This window comes from Pleurodeles waltl, chromosome 11, assembly GCF_031143425.1.
Source record: "Pleurodeles waltl isolate 20211129_DDA chromosome 11, aPleWal1.hap1.20221129, whole genome shotgun sequence".
NCBI classification, from domain to species: domain Eukaryota; kingdom Metazoa; phylum Chordata; class Amphibia; order Caudata; family Salamandridae; genus Pleurodeles; species Pleurodeles waltl.
The window spans coordinates 232,289,112-232,313,365 of NC_090450.1; the positions used below are offsets into that span (position 1 = coordinate 232,289,112).

At 42.9% G+C, this 24,254-nt stretch overlaps 1 protein-coding gene across 1 annotated transcript in view; it reads right to left on the reverse strand.

Moving 5' to 3' along the window:
* The window catches only part of FARSB (phenylalanyl-tRNA synthetase subunit beta), a 326,792-nt gene that overhangs the window by 237,690 nt on the left and 64,848 nt on the right, over nt 1-24,254 (reverse strand). Inside the window, exon 6 of the mRNA XM_069213466.1 lies at nt 13,708-13,858. Within this exon, the coding sequence (XP_069069567.1) occupies nt 13,708-13,858 (151 nt within the window). The remainder of the gene's footprint in view (nt 1-13,707; nt 13,859-24,254) is intronic.

Below are 24,254 nucleotides of genomic sequence, written 5' to 3' on the forward strand. Positions count from 1 at the left end.
CAACAGTAGAAACATGGATCTGCTGGTCAACTGAAATTCAGGTATTATGCTTGGTTTAGGGATCATCAAAGTGAACATCTTGAATGCCTGTTCTAAATATGTTAGGATCCAAAAAGGGTCACAACCCCACATTTCTTCTTGACAACAAAAACCCTTGAATTTCTAGTTCCTCTGATTTTATGGAACCTTAACTATAACATGCATCAGTAATATGGCTAATAATTCGTACTGTGGGAAGTGTGGTTGATTATGATTTTGTGGAGAAGTTGGCAATTTGGTGACACATTCTACAGGGTGATCAGTTTAAATTGTGTCTATTATCCATCTGTCAGAGATGACACAGCAGCTTGATCAAATGTCCAGGTTGTCACTGCCATTATAAAGCTAGTAGCAAACAGACTGGAAAAATCATGCCCTCCTACCAAGCTATTCTGTATTACAACAGGATGTTCACTTGTGTTTTGTGGTACAACTGTATTTCTTCTGTCATGCCTGACAAAATTGGCAGTAGCAGCATTTTTAGTACTTACCTTGCTACGATGCACATACAATAAGAGAGCAAAACGATGCAGATAGCTGAAAGGTATTCATTCACCTTGAATACACTTGACTCCAAGTAGATGGTAAGGATGCCTTCTTCAAACGTATATCATTGATCTCATTACTACGTTATCAATTTTTAACACACCTGACAGCTTCTGAAAAGTGAATCTGCACTGAGTACATGCCAATATGTTTCCCTGCACTTCAAGGTGGAATGATGGCTCTGTGCTATCACTTTGCACAGGCACAAACCGACAGCTCAGAGAACATTTCACTGACCACCAGGCAGTACAATAACTGACAGTTCCTACCTTCGTGTGGACACCTCCTTTAATATTGTTAGTGCTGTTCAACAGATGTGATTTAACCAAATTCTTTGTATGTGAGATCTGTGATTGCGGTCGTGGGGAGGGGTGTGGTTTATTGGGCAATCCTGGGCAGAACCTGATGAAGAATTAGCAGTACTGGGCTTTCATGATGCTGAATGACTCGATGTACCGGATGCTTCCGAAACTAATGTACGGATGTTGTTTGTTAAGTTTAAACATTTTTCTTTTTTTTCTACGTTGGAACGGTTGCTCCATGGACTAACAGGCCCACTGAAAGGACCCGTTTTTGCTCAGTTGTTCACAGGTCTGAATCCAAGCAGATCTACTCAACCTTTCATCCACTCAAGGTTAAAATTAGTATTATTGAGTTGGGCAATGATGCATTTCCACTATTAAGGTTTAAAGTATCTAAGGGACAAGTTATCCTTTACAAATACACAGATTCTATGCTATGTCTGAAGTCAAGCTTCTGGACAGAGTACTGCTACACTAGACAGTTTATAGCTGCAGTTAATTATGTCCATTCATTTGCCAGTTATAGAGACAAGTTCAGCTCATACTATTTCATGCTTGAATTAGTCTCAAAATCAACAAACCAAACTTCCTCTATTAGGTTAATAAATGTAACAGCATCAGGTCATAGCTGCCAAGGATCACCAGCATTAGCTGCATTTTCCAGTGTCATTAGTACGAGTGGTGGGGGAACTTGCAGAGTTTTACTCCACGAGATTCTGTGGAGTTCCACCCACCCGTAGATGTGTGACTACAAGTCCCAGTATGCAAAGGGTCAAAGTTGGGTAAAGAAACTCAGACTAGTTTTGGAGGCCAGAAAACAGTCGGATCACTTGGAAGATATGTTCTAGGGGTCCTGTACCTTAAAAGGCAGCCAGTCTCCTTCCAGCATTACCTACTTGGTATCTGCCTCCACGGTCGTGCCCATGGCCCAGAGCCTGGCCTGCAGCTGGGCGATGTTCAAGTTCCCACCCTGAGTGAGGTCCAGCATTCTTCAGGGGCTCTGCATATCTGGCCTTGGGATCCCCCTCATAGGCGGCCCTGGACAGCAGCAGCTACAACAGGTGGGCACATGGGTGGGTGAATGGAGGGAACTGTGAGGGTTCAGTCACACTGGGTCTAAGACAACAGGAAGAGCTCAGAGCTTACTGTGATGTGTCAGCTGAACGACAAGCAGTGTCTCTTTCCAAACGGGGGTCTCTTGGCATCCAAGGGATGTGTAAGGGGAGGAAGCATCGCAAAGCGCATGCAGGAGCTCAGGGGTTTGGCTGGAGTGGCCCAGGCAGGACTTACAACTCGCCTCTCTCTTGTGAAGGTGGGGTCCAAAGTGCTGCAGGAGCACTACAGCTGTCAGTGAGTCAGTAACTACTTGCCAACACCGAAGAAGGATTGAAGTTAGACTCTCCTTCGGAGGGCGGGGCTGCAGTGCAGTCATCCGAGCTGTCCAATAGGGCCGACCTCCAAAGACTGGCGAAGATGAAGGGATACACAATCTAAAGGGGATACCAAACATTTCACAACACAGGCCAAGTTAGTAGATTTCAGCAATGACCGCTTTACTAGCACATCGTGGTACACAGAGACTCAAGTCTCAGCAACCCTTGTAGAGTTAATCAACCTTGCCAATTCATGCTTTATCAAGTGAAATCTAATTAAAAAATCTCACAGGGGGATAGGGGGAATGGTATCAGCTGTAATCAAGTGCCACAACGTGGCCTGAAAGTGCAAAGTCTTTTTGTTTCCTGTACACTGTCAATGGACATAAAAGAGCTCAGCAAAAGGTAAAAAAGTAGAGTAAATGATCCGTATACATTTTTCAGCATGGCTTGGTTTGATTAGTGTAAAAATAGTCTTGCTATAATGTGAAGAGAATCTTGATATGCAAGGAAGATTTCGCATGGAGAAAGCAAAGCTTAGGAGTGGGCCCTCTATGAGAAAGCTGGCCCTGTTTTCCCACGGCCTGGGCCTCCTCAGAAGAAGTCCCCAGGGTCATTCTCTGAGCAACGGTTGCACAACGGCTGCCTGTAAGGCGGACAAGCTCATCATTGACTGCCGAGCTGCTGCACGTGCAGACTGACTAGGGGTGGGTGCCAGTAAACTCCACCACGTGGCAGTTGGTGGAGGTGTTGCAGAAATCCACGCTCCAAGCGGAGCACAGAGTGGCAAAACTCATCGCTTTCTGCCAGTTGAGCCCACCCCTAGTCATTAGAAAGGTGTTGATCATCATTCTATGCTAACACAAGCATCATCTAGTATCTACCTGAACATCTTCAGCATTCTGCTAAATTGAGACCTTTTAGAAAAGAAGCTATGCACAATTTGAACACTCAGATACAAAAAGTTGTTGCCCTTGAACAGTTATACTCATACTAAAAATGCAATAAGGATATGGGCACATATCCGACAAGGCAGCTAAATCTTTATTTTGAAAAGGGATCTAAAACAACATATTTTAAAAGACCTTTCACAATATGTACCTCTATAACATATTGAGACTCCCAAACCTGTATTACAAAGATACTATCTTTATTCCTATTTCTATGACCTAGTCTTTTGCTTGCATCAATCTTACTTCTGTCATTTCTCTATAGATCACTCCACCACTCTATACCAAGGGTCTTGATGGGCTATATCAAGAATCTAAACAAATAAGCCACATTCAAGTGCCATAATTCTAATATTAATCAGACTTTTTCATATGGGAAGCTTCCAGGAGAGAGGCTTTTCTTATTCTCGGTCAAGAACCCATCTGCTTCCTTGTGAAATTTGGGCTAAAGCATGACACCTTGTTATGGGAAACTCTCTAGGAAAAAACAGATTAAGAATGGCCGTAAGCAGGGCTATCTCTTAGCCCCATTATTATTTAGCCTACCTATTGGAGATCTACCAAATTCCACCAGAGTGGCCAATTTCCTTTCTGCAAAACTTGGTGACAGGCATGTGGGGTGTTTAATATTTGAAGCAGACTGTTAGATTACAATGGAAGATGGATTACTGATAAAAGAACTGTTAATAAACAATTCTAGATGAAACCACAGTAATGGTATGTGGAAACAGAAAATTTAAATTTACATTTTCTAACAAGAATTTAAATTTACATCATGGGTGGAAAATAATAAACTGGTGCAAGGAAACAAATGCCTTCTAAGTTACAAATGGCAACCATGCTACAAAAAACATACACTGAGGAGCACTGGACAAAGCTACTGGCAACTGTGAAAGTCCCTAGCAAAGCTCTCCTCATTTAGTTCTTTCAAATTTTGCAAGATGGGCACTAGCCTCTTTGCTTGCTACAGAGAGCTAAAATGTCACTCACATTACAGAGCTGGTGCTGCAAACAAGCACAAGGTGATATATTTCACATCCTCATTCCATACAAATGTACAGTCATACCGAAATTAAATTGGGTGCATTATTACTAACAAAAGTGGTCTAAACAGCAACCCTTCACCAGAACTGCCGATCCTACATGACAGTACATGGAACTACATTATGGGGATAAATAATGAAAAGAAAAGGCTTTTTGCACAAATCGTGTAGTAGCAAACCTTCTCAGGAGATGGAAAACGACAATCCCACCCACTAACAAGGAATGGATGGACTCATTGACAAAACATTTTCCTGGCTTTTTCATCGTCTTGACAGTCGTACTCTTTAAGCTCAGTCACTTCTATTACTGTGTTTTCTCTAACTGTTATTCCACTACTCCTCCCTAAATTATTTTATAATTTATTATATTGCATCAATTTGGAAGTATTTCATCTCTGCCCATTATCCAAGATAATCTTATTTTGGTATGAATCTGCTCACGCACAGTAAACCTTAAGAGCTTGATCCAGGGAGGCTGGTAAGAGACCTTCATCTTATAATGAGCTTGCTACTGCGTTTTGGAAGGGTTATGCTGGCCTGACATGTTAAATAGACATACATGTTCCTCTCCTGATAGCTAATAAGACACTACCTCGGTTCAAGGCGAGAGAGATTGGCCTACATGGCAGAAAACTATTCATGGAAGCACCATGGCCTAAGGGTTACTCAACCTATTTCCTGGAAAGTGTATCAAAGTGTTGTGCTTTATATAAATCCACAAAATCAATAGACACTAGTGAACTGGAGAGTCAAGCTATGAGAATGAAACTATAATCAGAAATGAATGTGAAACAGATTAAGGAACACTCATTCGCATTATCTCGGGAGAGGTCACTCACAAAAATATCAAGAGCTAACTTTAAAAAAACATTTCTCTTGATAACACTTCTTTGACTCTGGTGTCATACTATGGCTTCACTTCTGTTGAGACAGAAGCTTCAATGCAGCTTAAAATCAAACTAATAGCTTCCCCCAAATGATTATCACACAAGAGAACATTTACATCTCTTTGACAAACTTTGATTCTTCAAACTCCTGAGGGAAGCTAAAATGTCCATCAAAAGAGGAGTGACCTGTCCGCCTCAGGAACTGGTGCAGGATTATAAACTAGAAGATATATAGCGAGAGACATTCTACGAGAAGCCAATATAGCTATAATAGCTCCAGAAATGGAACTGAAACCAGATTGGATTTTTGTTGTTGTTATTAATGGGAGCATAGGTAGTAATTTTGTAATTATGCCCACTTATTTTTCTCATAGGTGTCCTGTGGAAACTGAAATTGAGATACAGGGTCTGTTTTTTTTTTTTTTTTAAATCTATCCTTAGGTAATTTTTAGGGACCACTACCCAAACAAGAAATCTTAAGGGAGCTAGTTAAGAGCTGCAGCTAAGATAGAATGTATAACATTTGAGATGAAAGTTGCACATTGCTCGATCAAAGAGGATTACTACACTCTGCTTTATATACACAGCAGGTATACAAAGAAGGAAGAAAAGTCAGGCAGTTTCTGGATTGACAGGTAAAAGATAAGAAAACTAAAACAGAAATCTCTACAAAAGAAGCGTCAAAGAGAAGATATGAGCTTCAGTACTGTAAAAAGTAGCTTTCGTGCTTTATCAGCTCTGTTTTGTGGGATAGACAGAGCAGCTCTAGCCTCTCACAGAACAAATGCAATAGTTTTTTTTGAAGATCAGTTATTAGCCAAGGTTAGTACAAATCTACTGCACATCCCCTGAAAGGAGGTATTCCGCTTTAGGATCTGCCCAATGGAAAACAGTCAGGTCCAGACAGTTCTAGCAGTGAGAAATGTATAATACATTCTGACTTGCTTATTCCACATCAGTTGATACTTTTCAATCAAATATGGGACCAAGGCCAATATCCCAAATGTATTTGTACTGGAGCAGCTCAAGGATCCTATAAGATGCAGAGCTTATCGACCCATCAAGCTCCTTAATATAGCTTTATGAAAAGCTTGGCAAATTGTCTGTCATCTGTGACTAGGAGTGTGCCGGATCCACATCAAACAGGGTTGTAACTGCAAGAAGTGTGCTATTAAAGCAAAAGCAATCACACAAAGTGTGAAGTTTCAGGAAGGCGAGAAAGCATTCAATCTGTTGAATTAAAGGTTTTTGTGGAACATAATGCAATACATAAAGACTGAACCGATCTCACCAGGTGTATGTCCTCATTGTAGTTTGATGCATGTGTTTCCTGAATTCAGGGTAGGGAGATTGTGGTCAGTACTGCCTACTGACCAGACTCTCCCTAATCTAAGACAATTAGTTAGGCAAAGATGTCCACTATCCCTTTGATGTCTGCTTTGTTCATTAAGCCTCTTCTGCATCCTCAAATTAATAATTGCCTTGCTGAGGGGAAGAACAACAAGCTATAAGCCAATGACACGACTCTATACCCGACACTAGATGGGACCAACACAAAGAGACCTTTAAATCTCATAAACCAATTTTCCATCATATGTTTAATCACATCAGCCTATAAAATTAATTATTCGAATTCTTCATTATTTAAGGCAAACCCTGATATTCTGTCAACAGAATGTAGAAACGCCTGCATTAATCATCCTTTATGATTTTTGAGCATTCAAGCAAGCACAGATCTTCAGCAAACTGTCCAAGTGTAAATACACCCCAGTTCTGGTGCAAATTAAGAACTAATTCAGACTATGAAATCATGCAGACATCTTAACTAAATTAATTATACTGCCTTATCATAATGTTTTTTTATTTTCCAATCCCATGTTTAAATTCAAAATGTTTCTTCATTTTTAAACTCATCCATAATATGGCCAAGAGAGTTAATAGGAAAAGTGGGACACATTTTACTCTGAGGAGGTGAGCCTTTACCAGGTGTCGAGAAATGTTAAATAAGCGCTTTACAGGCATATCTCTGCAGATTGATTAATCCTGCATGGTCACCTGATATAGGCAACTCAATGAATGTTGAAAGAGTTGCATAATATGCAATGTTTAGGTTTACATTTAAATTCAGAAATCCAAAATATTCTAAGACAGCTATGTTCACATACTTGTTAATACGCTAAGAATATACTGTATAAAACGTAAGATGTTTAAAATACACAAATTGCATGAACTGATGCAATTTTGGGACAACCCAGGAATCCCTGTTGGGTTATTGGAACAAAACAGAGTCTGGCAAGAGGAGGGAATCGCAAACACTGGAGAGCTTAGTAGCAACAATAGTATAACATCAACTAAATCCTTTGATGTAGTACAAATAGAAAATTATCTATCATTTTGAGGGGCTTTTTTTTTTTTTTTTTTTTTAAATCATATTGCCACCTTAAAGCCTTGTTGCTTATTCAACACTGTAAACTAGGATCCATATTGGATCTCGTTTGAATTGCTGAAACTGCAAAAATAGGCAAGGTCTCCTCTATTTATGTGACACTCATATCCAACACAAACCTGCTTAGGAAATATCAGATAAATGGAGCCAGTCAAGTAACAACCCAACTTTCATTAAAGCTGACCAATTTCGTTAAAAAAAAAATTAAACACTGTTCAGGGGCTGTACTGTGCAAAGATGGTTCCATTTCACTATTTTTCAGACTGCATTGTAAACTAGTTAGATTTCACCCATGACCTACGAGAGCAAACTGTGTCAGTGCTGTAGCAACTAAAGAAAGTCATGGGAACATATAATCTGGAGCGACCTTCCCTTCAGGATTTCTGAGACCGTTTACAGGCTAGGTTGAACCAATAAGTAGGAGTTAGCCTAATACTCACTGCAAAAACTGCTCTGGCAGGCATACCCTCATTATTTACAGCCCATTGGGCAGACAGGAGCATATAGTGTAACTTGGCACCTAGGGCCTCGCTAACAAAATGGTGATGATCTCGGGCTTCTTTCTGTCTGACATGACTAAAGGATGAAACATGAAGCAGATCGACATTGGTATCTTAACACCGCCAAGGTTGATGCACAATACACTTAGAATCTAAAACAACAACTATTGTATGCCCCTGTTGAGAAGGTATTGCTCAACGTTATTATTTGTAACAACACTGAGAATCTTGCACTACTCACTTTTTAGAGCTATTAATTGAGGAGTGTCTTTATTTGTATATTGTATTTTTTTCATTTTGGTCAAAATGAATTTAAGTATATTTCTGACTCAATAATTAAAAAAGAGTGTAAAGAAGCTGCCCTTTATGTCTTCTGTGTAAATATTCAGTCACCTTATTAGAGTATACCTGGGGTTCATCTGCAATGTCCATACTTACACCTAATTAAAAGAAATTGAGTCTGTAATAGTTAAGAATGTAATGCTCTACCAGCCCAACTTGAGTTTTGGCTTAAGGATTACAAAGATCTTATTTGAGAATAAATGTGACTACCTTACTCATTGTAAAAGTCTACATGGGCCTTGTTAGACATGGGGTCTTTGATTGCCGGTCGGGTTACCCCCTGTTCAAGAGAGGACCCTCACTCTAGTCAGAGTAAAACAGAATCACCCTCAGCTAACCCCTGCTTACCCCCTTTGGTAGCTTGGCAGAGCAGTAGGGTTAACTTCAGAGTGCTAGGTGTAAAGTATTTGTACCAACACACTGTAACTTAATGAAAACACTACAAAATGACACAACACAGGTTTAGAAAAATAGGTTATCAATAAAAATGCAAAAAGAGTCTTTAAGTAGTTTTAAACACACACACTAACGCTGTCAGCGTGAAAAAGTACGTTGGGTGCGTCAAAAATAACCCCGCACTGGCGAGTGCGCATCAAAAAGGGCTTACGATGCGTTGATTCCACTCATGAGCGGAACCGTGCGTCGTTTCTCCTTTCGCCAGGTCGGGCGTGTCGTTTCTTCCCTCCGCGGGAGAGGGATGCGTCGATTCGGTCAGCGCTCTTGGGTCCGGGCAGGCCTTGCGTTGTTTTTCCACGCCCAGCAGTACTTGAGTCGGAAATCCAGCCGCACGAAGATCCGAAAACCCCGCAGCGCGGGTTGTGATCTACCAGCCTCAGTCAGCGATGCTGCGCATCGTTTCTCCCGCTCTGTGCGTCGATTCTTTGGGCGTGTTTCCTGCAAGCGTCGACTGACAGCTGCAGAGCCGGCGGCGCATCGTTTCTTCAGCCGCAGATCAGAGTCACGCTGATCTTTTCCCCGCACGGCGTTCTGTGCATGGATTTCCTTGTATTTAGGCTGCCAGCTTCTCCTTTCAGGGTCCCAGGAACTGGATGGGCACCACAGTGCAGAGTAGGAGTCTCTCCAGAGACTCCAGGTGCTGGCAGAGAGAAGTCTTTGCTGTCCCTGAGACTTCAAACAGGAGGCAAGCTCTAAATCAAGCCCTTCGAGATTTCTTCTCAAGATGGAAGGCACACAAAGCACAGTCTTTGGCCTCTTACTCTGGCAGAAGCAGCAACTGCAGGATAGCTCCACAAAACACAGCCACAGGCAGGGCAGCTCTTCTTCCTCAGCTCTTCTCCAGGCAGAGGTTCCTCTTGTCTCCAGAAGGGTTTCTAAAGTCTGTGGTTTTGGGTGCCCTTCTTATACCCAATTTCTCCTTTGAAGCAGGCCTACTTCAAACTAAAGTCTCTTTTGAATGTGAAATCCTGCCTTGCCCTTGTCAGGCCCCAGACACTCACCAGGGGGTTGGAGACAGCATTGTGGGAGGGCAGGCATAGCCCTTTCAGGTGTGAGTGACCACTCCTCCCCTCCCTCCTAGCACAGATGGCTCATCAGGAAATGCAGACTACAACCCAGCTCCCTTTGTGTCACCGTCTAGTGTGAGGTGCAACCAGCCCAACTGTCAAACTGACCCAGACAGGGAATCAACAAACAGGCAGAGTCACAGAAATGGTATAAGTAAGAAAATGCTCACTTTCTAAAAGTGGCATTTTCAAACACCCAATCTTAAAATCAACTTTACTAAAATATGTATTTTTAGATTGTGAGTTCAGAGACCCCAAACTCCACATGTCCATCCACTCCCAAAGGGAATCTACACTTTAATCAGTTTTAAAGGTAGCCCCCATGTTAACCTATGAGAGGGACAGGCCTTGCAACAGTGAAAAACGAATTTAGCAATATTTCACTGTCAGGACATATAAAACACATTACTATATGTCCTACCTTAACCATACACTGCACCCTGCCCTTGGGGCTACCGAGGGCCTATCTTAGGGGTGTCCGACATGTAAGAAAAGGGAAGGTTTAGGCCTGGCAAGTGGGTACACTTGCAAAGTCGAATTTACAGATAAAATTGCACACACAGACACTGCAGTGGCAGGTCTGAGACACCTCTAGTGCACTGTACTAGGGACTTACTAATAAATCAAATATGCCAATCATGGATAAGCCAATTACATACACATTTTGTAAAGGAGCACTTGCACTCCGGCACTGGTTAGCAGTGGTCAAGTGCCCAGAGTAACAAAAACATTAAAATCAGTAAAAACCACGCCAAGGATGAAAAGTCTAACAGGCGTTACAATACATCACAAATACTGAACAAAATATATCCCACAATGTTGGTAGATTGTCCAAGGTGCTGCTAAGATTGCACTGATTTTTTTTCCACATGATATGGGCATACCCATTTTTTTTTTTTTTTTGCAGGAATACTGATAATACATAGGTCTTCCTAAGATGTGCGTAGGGGAATGTGGTTGCCCACTCCCAGGCGCACTGCATACTGGGTTTGTATACTAGACCAAAAACAGAAACAGCCATTACAGATTTGTAGCTCCTGCTTTGCTGCTGGCTGAAAGAAGGATAATGGTCCACTGGCTACAACCTTTGGGCACTATCCCGAATCTCTGGAGGCAAGATAAGATATAATGTTTGTTGGCTGAGGTGTTTAGTAGATCTATGACATTAAAGTATAAGACACTCCCTGAGGACATTGGAGACTGGTGGGAAATGTTATCGGCACTAATTGGCGATGGAGGGAGGCAGGAAGAAGGGACTGTTCTTTCATAAAGTGGAACCCCTGCTGAATATATGAAGAATGACCCCATGTGGATCCTCCTAAGAAAAAGTAGAACATTGGAATGCTTGGGGCTCCATTGAAAACAATGGAGTGCTGCGGGCTTTTACTGGCCGGTAAAAGCCCGCAGCGCCAACATTCCAATGTTCGCTTTGTTCACAGCAACAGCTGTGAACAAAGCCTCACGGAGCCCGAGGGGATTTTAATCCCCTCGGGCTCCGTGAACATTTTTTTTTTTTAATAGAACATTCTGCCCTGAGTGGCAGAATGTTCTAATAGCCTTAGAACCCGCCGTAGCGGCTCTACCGGCTATTAAAGTCCCTCTCCCTTGTTAAATGCCCTTGCCTTCGGCTCGGGTATTTAACGCGGGGAGCGGGCCTTTAATAGCCGGTAGAGCCCGCTACGGCGGGTTCTAAGGCTATAGTTAAACAAATTGTTACTGTATATGTTGAGTATACTGTTAATGCTCTCTCGTCTACAGATGCTGTTGGATGTTGGCCTTTAAAGAAAACTTAAAAAATGTATCTAAAAGACAGAAGAAAAGAAATCACAAACTTTTTACAGGGTAAACTGAAAGACAAAAGCTACATAGACTGCAGCATTTAGAAGCTGGAAAACCTAGAACCTGTAAGGAAGTACACTCTACCATTAACCCATCATGCAATGTCAATAGCAGTTTTCTAATATATTTTTGAAAATAAATGTATGATCCAGTCTATAAAGCAGTAAATCTTTCTTCCTTCCATCAGAAAGGAGAAAACATTACTTAGGACTTCAGTGGAGATTTAAATGAAAAGGAATTAGACTTACAAGTAAGTACATTTATCTTCTCCTTCAGGGGATTCCTATTGATAGTCATAAGTAGCAAGCAGAGTAGCAAGCCCATCCCTTGAAAAAGTGGTGGAAGGAACGAGAAAAAATGCACACTATCCACAATTGTTTGTGAACAAAGCTTGACCTACTTTGGCATCAATTTCGAAAGCTTGGTCAAGGCAGCAGCTTCTCCATAAAATGAGGACATATCGCCAAGTGTCTGCATAGCAGATCTCTGCATAGGGCATGTTTGTTAACAAATTAGAAGTTGCAGCTTTACCCTTGGAAGAGCAAGCTTTTGTATTATCATACACACATTTTACAAACATTTCTTGTCTTTCTGTTACCCAACTAGAAACAGATTACTTTAAAGCTGCTAAACCCTTACAAATGGTTAGCTGGTTGATAAGCAAATGCTTAAATCAAAGGACTTTCATTTGTTTTACATAGAATTTCACAATTCCTCTAATATATTGTGAATGCAGGGCTGCTGCAGTGCATGTTGAAAACGGAGGGTTCCAATGAAAGGTGGCAATGAAATGGACTGGTTAACGTTGAAATTCTTAATTTATAACCTTAAAAGGATCCTTAATCACTGGGAGCAGAAAAAGTGTGTGTGAAGGATCATATTCTCTAACAGTAATGCCTGCAAGATGCACTAACACTCTGAGCTGGGCAACTAGAAAGGGCAGGGTATAGCACTTGGTAGTGTCAAAAACTGTTGTGTACATAAACTGCCTGAAATATTTCTTCAGAAGACACAGGAAGTTGTGGTGAATGAATACTTTGCTCCCTTCAGAATGTCCATACATTTATGGGGGAAGTTCAGGTGACACTATTGTATGGCTTCAGGAGACAACCCACCAGCCTCAGCAATAAAAGGTAAGGGCACATGATCTGCTGCTGTATCTTGTGAAGAAGACTTGGTTTGCATAGGAGCCCCGTGTGTAGCCATTTCGACAGGTAAAGCATGTTGGTGAACCACTAGTGCTGTGGCCACCCCAGAGCGATTAGGATCACCTGGGCTTTGAAGTAAGTCAGCTTGATGATCTGCAAACTCCTGCCCAAGAATCACCTCCTAACGGTCCGTGCTTCATGGAACAGAAACCTTGATTGCATGCCGCCTTACATTTTCTGGTAGTATAAATGTTTTGTATGAATTACAAGCACAGAACTCGACTTGAATGCTGGAAGGAATAACTTAAAAGCCAGATGGAAAAATGTGGGCTCCAGAGATTTATAGGATAGGTAACTTTCATTTGAGACAATATGCCCCAATTTGCAGAGGTTCCACGTCTGCTCCCAATCCCATTAAAGAAGCATCAGTCACAATAATCTGTGAAATGATCTCTTTGCAACATGGAACTTTGGAGCAATTTTACAGATGATACCAAGAAGGAAATAACTGGATCCCTTCTAGAGAGAGTTTCAGCTTGTCTTTCCAACTGCCATGTTGGCATCGCTGGTTGTAAATGCACTGCAAACAAGGCCTCATGTGCAGACAAACATGTGGAACCAGATAAATGCACAATGCCACTGGACCTAAAATAAATGTGATCTGACATGAAGCTCTAAATGATGCTAGATTCTTATCTTAAAGGCAGAAAACCACTACTATTCACACTTATTTTCATGTATAAAAGACAAGCCAATCATTGACACTTACTCTGTAAAGGTCCATTATTTCCGGGGCTGTGAGCTCTTTGCTTTGGTTCAGTGGCTTAAACTTAATATCTGAAGGAGGAAGCGCAGTGTATGTAAATGGGCCTGAGATGGTATCCAGGTCGTGGGTACCAATTGCAACCAATGTTCTCCGTCTGAAAATAAAAGGAAAAACAAAAAAACTAGGTTAATTAGGTTTAACTTTAATTCTACTTTCAAAATAATCAAACCCCCATCATAAAAATGTAAAATGTCAGATACTTTATTTAAATTCAGAAGGTTGATTGCTTTTTTTCTAGAATATAGAGTTCAAGAGTAGCATATTATCACAGTTTCAATATGATGGGTCAGATTAGATTGTTTTATTTTGCATGTTTTAAACCTCATCATAAAAGTATCAAATAAATTATTTTTACTATCTAATTTTACAAAACTACTGTAATAGTGCAACCTGTGGGGGGGGCAAGATTGCGCTCTTCAGGGCCGATCTATAATCATCCTGCCACCTACTAACCCATTGAGTTCGCCGAATTGTGAGTGGGGGACCCATGCCTGACAACCAGCTGCCTACAGGGCCTGGCACCTCCTTCGAGACAAGAGAAGCCACGGAGAGGTAGTGACAGGGAAACCGGAGGAGCTCATTGCCATCATTGTTCATAGTGCAGGTAAGGAGATGGTGTCCCATTGATGGTGCGGCTCCACCGCTTCGGTCGTGGAGAGTGTTACTGTTGCCGGAGGCGTTAGCTGCGGTAGCACACCCAGCGACATTTGTGTGGGGAGCACGGAGGCACAACGGCTTGCCTGGCATTGAGTGGGTAGAGGCCAGTGGCCTCTCTGACTTTGCACGCCGCTGCAGAAGGAGCGGCTGTAAAGGAGAGCTGGCAGCCCTCCTTTGACATTTTAGTGGTACATGCTTGCTGCTGAAGAGGATGTCAGTGCTGCAGCGCAAGGCCTGTGGAGTACGACGCACTCTTGCGCTGGGCAGCCGTGACCCCTTACTATGGGCAACGGATGACATATGATGAGTGCCGTTGCCACGCAGGACAGATATTGGAGCGGTGACAGTGGCTCAGTCGGGGGCCCGACAACTCTTTACTGCTCCTAATGCTGCCGACTGATGTGGTGGGGTTGCTAAGCGGGGCCTGGGCCCAGGCCCCTATTGGGGCCTGTAAGCCAAATAACACCTTAGTGCATGCAACGTACAATCTGGTAGCAAGGAGTGAACATTTAGCTTTCTTCACCCCTTCATAACATCTATCACCTTCGGTATGGATACCGCCCGCAGGGGCCCTAGTCTTACATGTGCACTGAGGCACTGCTGAGTCCTATGTGCCAGATGATTCACTCTGCGGTTGCCTTTCCCGACTTGTGGCCCCTGTAGCACCCTGGCACCCTCTCCCCTGACGTTAGCGGGTTCTCGACTTTCTTCAGGAGTGTGGTGTCACTGACTGTTGCACTGTTGAAATCAAATGAAATCATTCACGCCCATGTGGTTGGCCACCTTGGCTTCAGTGGATCAGATTGCCAGTTGGGAAGTACTCTAGAGAAACACACAGGAATGTCTGACAAGGTTCTACAAGCTATAAATGATTCCAAACTGCCATGGAGGCCTACCTCGGTGCAATACAAATCAAAACTGGGTTACTATCAGTGGACCACATCAAACTCAGAGCAGGTGGACAAAATGGAATCCTCCCTAACCTCGGTCATTCCTTCTCTGGTGGTCATGCATGACCAACTGAAAACCTTGCAAACCGAGGAGCAGGCCTTAGCCACCCTGATGTTCTTCTCCAATGCAGGGCACACAGGATCCTTCATCATCCCCCCCAAATCCCTGGGACTTTGCTGCGTCCAGTCATAGAACGCCTTCTCAATTTCAGAGGTAACAACCAAGCTACCACCCTACAGAGGAACAGGCTGCTCGGAAGCAAGAGCAGGTGGTGGCGAAGGTCTCCACTCACATCACCGACAGATTCCAAGTACTGGCCCCAGACACAGATATGGACTTTGAGCTGGGGGCTCCCAGCTCAGTGAACTCCGAGGAAGGTTCTCTGCTTACACTGATGGGATCACCTCTTACAGAAATGCCTGATTTGTGATGCTATCCTAGTGGTAAGTGCGAAGAAGCATTCAATTGCGTGCTGAACATGATAGAGAGGAGACTTAAATGTCCCCTGCTGTCTCCTCACTGATGATGCAGCCTCGAAGGCCACAAGCTCCTTAGCTGGGCACAGGTATGGGTTGCTGGGGTATTGTTGTTCTGATGTCTACTGGGAATGGCCCAGCCCTCAAGAGACTTCAGAATGGACTTTTTAACACTGAAGGCATGTATTACATGCTTATTGTGCTGCTTGGGACTTTGTGCCACGATGCCTGTTTCTGTTCAAGCCAGTTTTGTGTTCTTATTCTGACATGGCAAGGGGCCATCAGGAGGGGGTGATGGTGTTGATGTGTAATGCTGAAGGGTTGCCTAGAGGTCCTTGATCCCGGAGTAGTTCTCTACCATTATGGTCACTACATTCAATACACTAACTTGAAAAATCTGTGGCATGGCAATTTATATGAGGCAACATAGTATATGCATACCTCAGGAGTAGGCACATCCACACTGCATGCCTCCAAGAGACATAACTCATCAAAACGGAGCTTGAGGTCACGAGGCACTGGCTTGGGCAGCTGTGTGGGTCTGGATATTCTGCATTTGCTCGAGGGGTTCTGATCTGGGTGGCCCCTGGGGTACGCTTCATGAAAAGTAGGGTAGCGGTAGACTAAGATAGCCGCTGAGTGATCCTGCAGGGAACTCTAGATGGATGTCCCTTATCAGTGGTACCCACGTATGCGCCAAACATGCTCCATGGCGAGTTGCTTCACACTTTGTCTCTGACCATATTACTGGACCCCCACCGGCCCTGGGGATTTGGGCTGGTGACTTCAACTGAATACAGTGCGCTGATACAGATCACTGTATACCCGTTCTGTCGGTCACACAGGGCTCACAGGTGACTAAACACTTTAAGCAGTGGACTGTAATTGTCACATTGACGTGATATCTGGCGAGAGGTCACCCTGGGAAAATGGAATACTTTTATTATGCTCCGGGACACCAGGTACACACTAAGTTGGACTATATCTTCTGCAACGCAGAATTCAGGTTCCTGGTGCATGGTTCAGAATTTTTGGGCCGGACTATATCAGATCACAGTCCGCTCAAGATTATGTTTAGATAGGGGTAGACCCGGGCTTCAATACTGATGTGGAGGCTACGGACGGAGAGACTCCACGATGCAGCCTTAAGGGACACCATCAGTACACACCTCCTACAGTACTTAAAAAAAATTTGTGCTAGGTGTGGTTTGGGGTCTGGAATGGGATGCCATGAAGGAAGTCATGCAAAGCCACTGTATAAAAAAGTATTTGGGAGCGAGATTGTCCCTTCTCCGTAGAGTGTCCAAGCTAGAGTTGCACCTGAGGAGCACTGAAATTGAAGCAGTCGAGGTCCGACCGTTTCTAACAGAACTCCGTTGTCAATATCAAGACAAATCTGAACAAATGATTTAGATTAGAAATCTTCACTGGCCCACCAACATGTGGATGGTGACAAGCCAGGGCATGCATTAGCGTGGCTGCTGCAATCAGAAATCCTCAGAATGCTGACCCAGGGTACGGACAGGTTTCCTGAGGAATATTATGCAACATTTAGATCTACCCTTGGCCGTAAATTGCTTGAGGTCTACCGAGAATATCAACGGAGGGCACTAATTGATTCTCTACAAGATGCCTTCATAGTTGTACTATCTAAGCCTGGCAGGAATCCCTTTGAGGCGAGCTCTTACAAACCATTATCAATGTTTAACATTGATTATAAAATATTAATTAAAGTACTTGGCAATAGGCAGCTTCCTATGCTTTGTTAGTTTGTTTACAGGGATCAGTGCAGGTTTATTCCACAGTGAGCGGCTTACTATAACATGCATCGGTTGTGTCAAATTATGGTTGCCCTAGAAGGGACAGCTGACCTCCCAGTGGTGTCCTTAGATTTCAAGAAGGCATTCAATACTTTTGGTTGGTCTTATTTGATGCTGGTGTTGGAAGCCATGGGAATGGGACCAGAGTTTCTTGGATTGGTTAAGTTGCTCTACACAGAACCAGGAGAGAGGGTGCGAACTGGGCATCAGATAATGCGTTGATTCAACCAACACAGGGAGAGGTCCCAGTCAGGGATGCTCCCTCTTACACTGACTATGGAGCCCTCGCTGTACTGCTGAGAGTCAGGGGCCTGATTGGGACACACTGGTAGTGTGGGATGGCACACTGTCTCCCTCTACGCGGATCGTACTGGTGTACATACAGGACCACATGCGCATACTGTAAGCCCTCCATGACTTATTGGACCTCTCCGGTGACATAATGGGTCCTAGAGTTAACAGGGGAAAGTCCTGTATCTTCCACCTGTATCGGATGGAGCACGATGACCAGGAAGCTCTGGAGCTCGGTTGGCTCCTGTGGCGTTTTGAAAATTTCAGATACCTGGGGGTGATATATATCACACAATAGGCATCTCCTAGATGGCAACCATGGTAGGGCCCTGCCTTTGAAGCCTCAGTCCTTGGACCCACTTGCCCTTGTCACCCATGGGCCACACATCTGTTGCCAAGATGCTGGTTCTCCCACGGCTCTTATACTCATACTATTTTGTGGCGATACGAGTAATCCCTTTTTAAAGGCCTATGAGGACTGGAATCTGACTTGGTATGAGGCAGCGGGCCGAAACTGGTTTTGATCCACATGCTTCAGCCCCCACTGCTGGAGGGAAGCCTCGGGCACCAGAACTTGATCTGTACTTTGCAACAGCACAGCTGCAATGGCCTACATGGTGGCTGGCTGGATACATAATGGGAGAAAGTAGGTCAAATCAGGAAAACTTTGGCGATATTGGTATATGGGACTGGCTGCTCTCGCCAGGGGGGTGGGGGGAGAGGGGTGCTACTAGGGGGACTGGCCAGACTTGCAGAAGTAGCTAAACTCTGCTGAAACCGATATATCCAACCTAGACACAAGCCAGTTTCCCTACACTCTGCAGCCGTGGAGCATACCTGCAGTAAGAGCCCTGCTGACTGCACATGATCCGGCCCGATTGGGTGATCTTTATAACAAGGGCACTCTACACTCCTTCCAGGAAATGCAGGTCATCTATGGACAAGAAGCTGGCCTCTTCCTGGCCTACAATGCACTAGTACTAGCAGTCAGAAGTACTTAGGCGGTGGGACTGGATGAACAAGGACTCCATACTGGGCAACAGTGCTTCCTCACGCATGGGTTGGGCATAAAGGCAATCACAGTGATTTACACTTCGCTGCAGGCTGGGGGTGCGGACCGCGCTTTGCAATAAGCACCGTTCTGAGAACAGTCTGGGTGCAGCAATCACTGGCAAACAGTGGGGGGTGGCCCTTGAACAGGTGAAGTATGTATCATGCAATGCCCGCCTGAAATTCACTCAGTCCAACTCCCTACATCAAACCTCTATTACACTGCATCGGCTGTACAGGATGTGCCCGCAAGTGACTCAGGCCTGTCTACGGTGCAGCCACCCAGATGCCACCCTTGCACATATGGTGTGGGACTGCCCACTGTTGGTACAAGTAATGAAATATGTTTCCACAGTGATTAATATACAACTATCCTTGATCCCCTTCTGCGTCTGCTTGGGTTAACAAAGTGAACGAAATGCACCAGATATTACACAAAACTGGCTGGCATGGCTCTTTTAAAGCACTTGATCGCAATGGTGCGGAAATATGCACAGCCACCCCCAGTTACTTGTTGTCACCAGGTGGCTAATAAGTAGGCGGTAGGTGGGTCGGATGCTATGCCACACGACCAATAGCATAGAGATGCGGAAGGGGCCGACACACTTTGGGATAGATATGTACAAAAACTGTTCGACAAACTGAACCTGCCAGCCCTCTAATCTGCTTTGCCAGGCGGAGTAAGATTGTTGAGCGCCCTGGTTGCGAACGCAAAAGGGAACATGCTCCCCTCTGCTTAACTGAGACCATCCAGAAACTGATTTGCAGGCCACGTACCCCTATGCACCGCACTACCCTGATGTCTCTATCACATGTATTATCTACATTGAAATCATTTGCCCATACCTCAACAGCCGCCTTTCTGGCCCCAGTCAGATGTTTGTAATCATTGGTTATTGTTACAATTGTAATATATAATTGACTACTAATGCAGGTCATAATGGCTTGACTTGTATTGCTATGCTGGTTTATTGCTGCAGCACGTCGTCATTTATTGTATTCTATCTGCACTTCGCCTGCAATGACTGATTGTTGTGGGTCTATTAATGTTCTTGATGTGGGCCACAATTTTGATACTCTGTCTTATATGTAACCTGCTACTGTACTTTTAGAATGGCAATACAGACATATTAAAAAAATAAAATAGAAGCAACCTTCCCCCACACATTTTAATTGTTAGTACATAATCAAGACATCACCATACAAGAAATGAAACACTTCATCAATTCAGCCTCTTAGAAAGCAAGCGGATAGGAGAGGTCAAGTGATTTACCAGACCAAAATCTGACTGCAAACTTTACCAAGCAATCAAAATGCAAGCATATAAGATGTCACCATACAAATGAATACAAATGAATACAAAAGTGTTAGAAAAAGTGTCTGACAAGGAGGAGATCCTCAATCAAATAACATATCTACTTCAAAAGCACATCTCTCAAAAGCATTCTCTGATATATTGCACACACATTGTTTGTTAAACTAGTCAGGCTTCCAGCATTTATTGTTTAGTAACAAGTCTATTACTTATATGTGCTATCTTTGTCTAAAGTAATTCAGGTAACATTTTCTATAATCAAAAGAGAGGCAGTCTTTTAAAATGTTTTTCTTGCAAACGAACAATGATTTCAATGAATTGCTGACTGTAACCTTTAGATATTGGGCATCTTCTATAATAACAGACCGCTTAAACCCAGTGCTAGAAATGGGGTCTTTAGTTGGCAGTGGTTTGCAACCTGTCCAAGTAGGGACCCACACTCTAGTCAGGGTAAGGGAGTCACACAGCTAAGATAACCCCTGCTCACGCCCTTGGTAACTTAGCACAAGCAGTCAGGCTTATCTCGGAGACAATGTGTAAAGTAATTGAACACACACAGTAACAGTGAAAACACTGTGGTCCACACCAGTTTAGAAAAATAGCCAGTTGTTATCAGAGTAAAACAAGATCAAAACAACAAAAATACACAAGTACAGATATCACTTTTAAGAAGATGAAATGAGGCTTAATCAATAGGAATCAATGGTTGTATCTTTTTAGCACAAAATACATGGGATGCATCAAAAACAAAGACAATTCAGCCCACGGGGGAGGTGAGGCATTGAAAAGCAAAGTAATGTGTCAGTTTCCTACTGCACAGGGGAGGTTGATGCCTTGAGTCTTTTCTCGCAGGATAGGCAATGCGTCAGTTCCTTGCTGGCAGGAGAGGTGATGTGTCAATTCTTTCCTCACAGGAAAGGCGATGCATTGATTTCTGGACACGCAACTTAGATTGCTTACTGCAGTGCGGAGTCGATGAGAAATTGACTCCCTGGAGACAAAGTGTGGATTTCCAGGCATGCAGCCTAGGTTCTTTACTGCAGTGTAGGGTTGATGAGAAACTGACGCTCCAGAGACGATGCATGGAAAAGTCAGACACAATGTGTTGATGAAGCTGCTGCAAGACAGGTGCTGCGTCGATTTTTCTACGGTGGCGTTTCGGTGCATGGATTGTCTTCTTCAGGTTACCAGCTTATACTTCCAAGGGCCCAGGAACTGGAGCAGACACCACTTGACAAATCAGGACTCTTAGCAGAAGTGCCTAAGCATTGGCAGATGAAGTCTTTAATGCTCCCGAGACTTCTTAACAGGAGGCAAGCTCAGTTCAAGCCCTTAGAGAATCTTAGAAAGCAGGATAAAGAAAGCAAAGTCTAGTCCTTTTACTCCCAGGACAGAAGCAGCAAGCACCAGGCCAGTAGAACAAAGCCACAGGCAGAGTGGCAGCCCCTCCTACAACATCCAGCTCTTCTTCCTGACAGAAGGTCCTCAGTCCAAAAGTAGTCTAATTATGGGGTCAGAGGTCAAGTACTTAAACCCATTTCTGCCTTTGAAGTAGTCAAACTTCAAAGAAAAGTCTTTATAGTACACAAGACCTTGCATTTCCTGCCCTGGCCCCAGACACACACCAGAGGGTTAGAGACTGCTTTGTGCAAGGACAGGCACAGCCCTATTCAGGTGCAAGTGTCAGCTCCTCCCACCACTCTTGCTCAGGAAGACCTACCAGGATGTGCAGGGCACACCTCCGCTCCCTTTGTGTGACTGTCTAGAGAGAATTCACAAACAGCCCAACTGTCATTCTGACCCAGAAGAGTATTCCACAAACAGGCAGAGGCATGAATGGTAATCAAGAAAATGCACACTTTCAAAAAGTGACATTTTCAAACCAACAATTTAAAAAACAACTCCACCAAAAGATGTATTTTTAGTTTGAGTTCGAAGACCCCAAACTCCAAATCTCTATCTGCTCCGAATAGGAAATTACACTTAAAAGGTATTTCAAGGTAATCCCCACGTTACCTTATCGGGGAAGAGAGTCCTTGCAAAAGTGAAAACCAAATTTAGCAGTATTTCACTATCAGGACATGTAAACCAAACTAGTACATATCCTACCTTTTAAATACACTACTCCATGCCTGTGGGGCTGCCTTGGACCTACCATAGGGGTGACTTCCATGAAAAAAAGGGAAGGTTTGGACCTGCCCAGTGGGTGCACTTGCCAGGTTGAAAAGGTAGCTTAAAACTACTCACACAGACACTGCAGGTCTGAGACATGTTTACAGAGATACTCATGTGGGTGGTGCAATCACTGCTGCAGGCCCACTAGTAGCATTTGATTTACAGGCCCTGGACACACATAGTGCACCATACGAGGGACTTACTATTAAATCAGTTATACCAATCCTGGATAAAGCAATCACCAATCCCCAATCCCCTTTAGACAGGGAGCACTTGCACTTTAGCACTGGTAAAGTGCCCAGAGTCCTAAAACCAGCAAAAAATAATACCGCACACTGTCAAAAATAGGAGGTCATAGGCAAAAGGTTATGGGATAACCCTGAAAAAAGGGCCATTTCCAACATCCAGCATAAAGGTGGCCAAAAAATGTAAATCTCTTGTTGCCACATTTCTTGCAAGAAGAAAAAAATCATGCGCATGAAGCATAGTTTTACAATGTGAGTTATCTCATAAAAAAGTGAAAGAAATTATAGACTTTAAAAAAACTGCTGTTTTATAAAAACCTACAAAAATGGTTAACTTATTTCTTTCAAAGTTATGAATGTTTTTAACCATTTACAAAGCTTTCCCAACTTTGTAACGATAGGTAAACTTTTTACCTACAATATTGTTAAACTTAATAAAATGATTAAAGTTATAAAGGATGCTTTATAATCATCAATTTTTTTTTATTTGATTTTAGATTATTATCGCCTACCAAATCGCCAGGGAAAATAAGAGAATATAAATAGTATAGGTGCAAAAACCTGTGATGGCTTGGCAGGAAAAAAAAAGAAAGCAAAAACATGTTTCTCCTCCAAATAAGGGTATGTCAAAATTCTGTGAATACGGGAAGAAGGGCTGTTTAATATAAAAACAAAACAAAAAGCAAGGTAGAAGAAAAGTGGGTTGATTGGTGTGGAACACAATAGAAAAATGAAAGAATTAAAAAAAGTAACACCTTCCATTAAATAAGAAACTTCAATAATAATAAAAAAATCAACCATACCAATTTAAATAGTCTTAATAAAATAGTTTCAAAACAAATCTATATGTTGTCCAGAAATAAAACGTAAGCAAATAAAAGCTGCAGATCCTCTATCAAGAGAAAAGTGCCATCAGCTTCCTTCCTTTTCGTGATCAACCCTTCCAGTCTCAATTTATTTCAGTTGAAATTGGGTCAAACTTCAATAGTTTAATTTATCATTGTTCTACTTCCCTCATTTACTGTAATGTGTACAAACTTTACATGAGTTCCCCCCTTATGCAAAGATCATTCTACATTTGTATCGCTCAGGTCAGAGCTGCACACATCTACATACTGATTCACACTGCTGCTCAAAAACAGTTGCCACATTTTCTGTAAACTGATGTGTAACACTTCATGTTTGCAGCATTCTACTTTCTGACCTTCCCATGTTTGCAACAGTCCAGTGTGCGACCAAATTAAAGCTTAGAATGTGCATGCTTTCTGTAAATAACTATGAGTAACAGGATATGAACCACAATGAAGTTGCAAAAAATAAAAAAGACCTGGATCAGGTAGTCCCGTCACAATCTATTAAAGACTGAGTAGAAGAAATCGTTCATCAGTGCCAGGGAGACACAAGCATGTGAGAGATGATTATTGTGTTGCAGGTAAAATTTTATTTATATTTGTAATGTTAACCAACAACTTAGAATATTTGGGTATATATGTTATTTCATTTTTTTTAT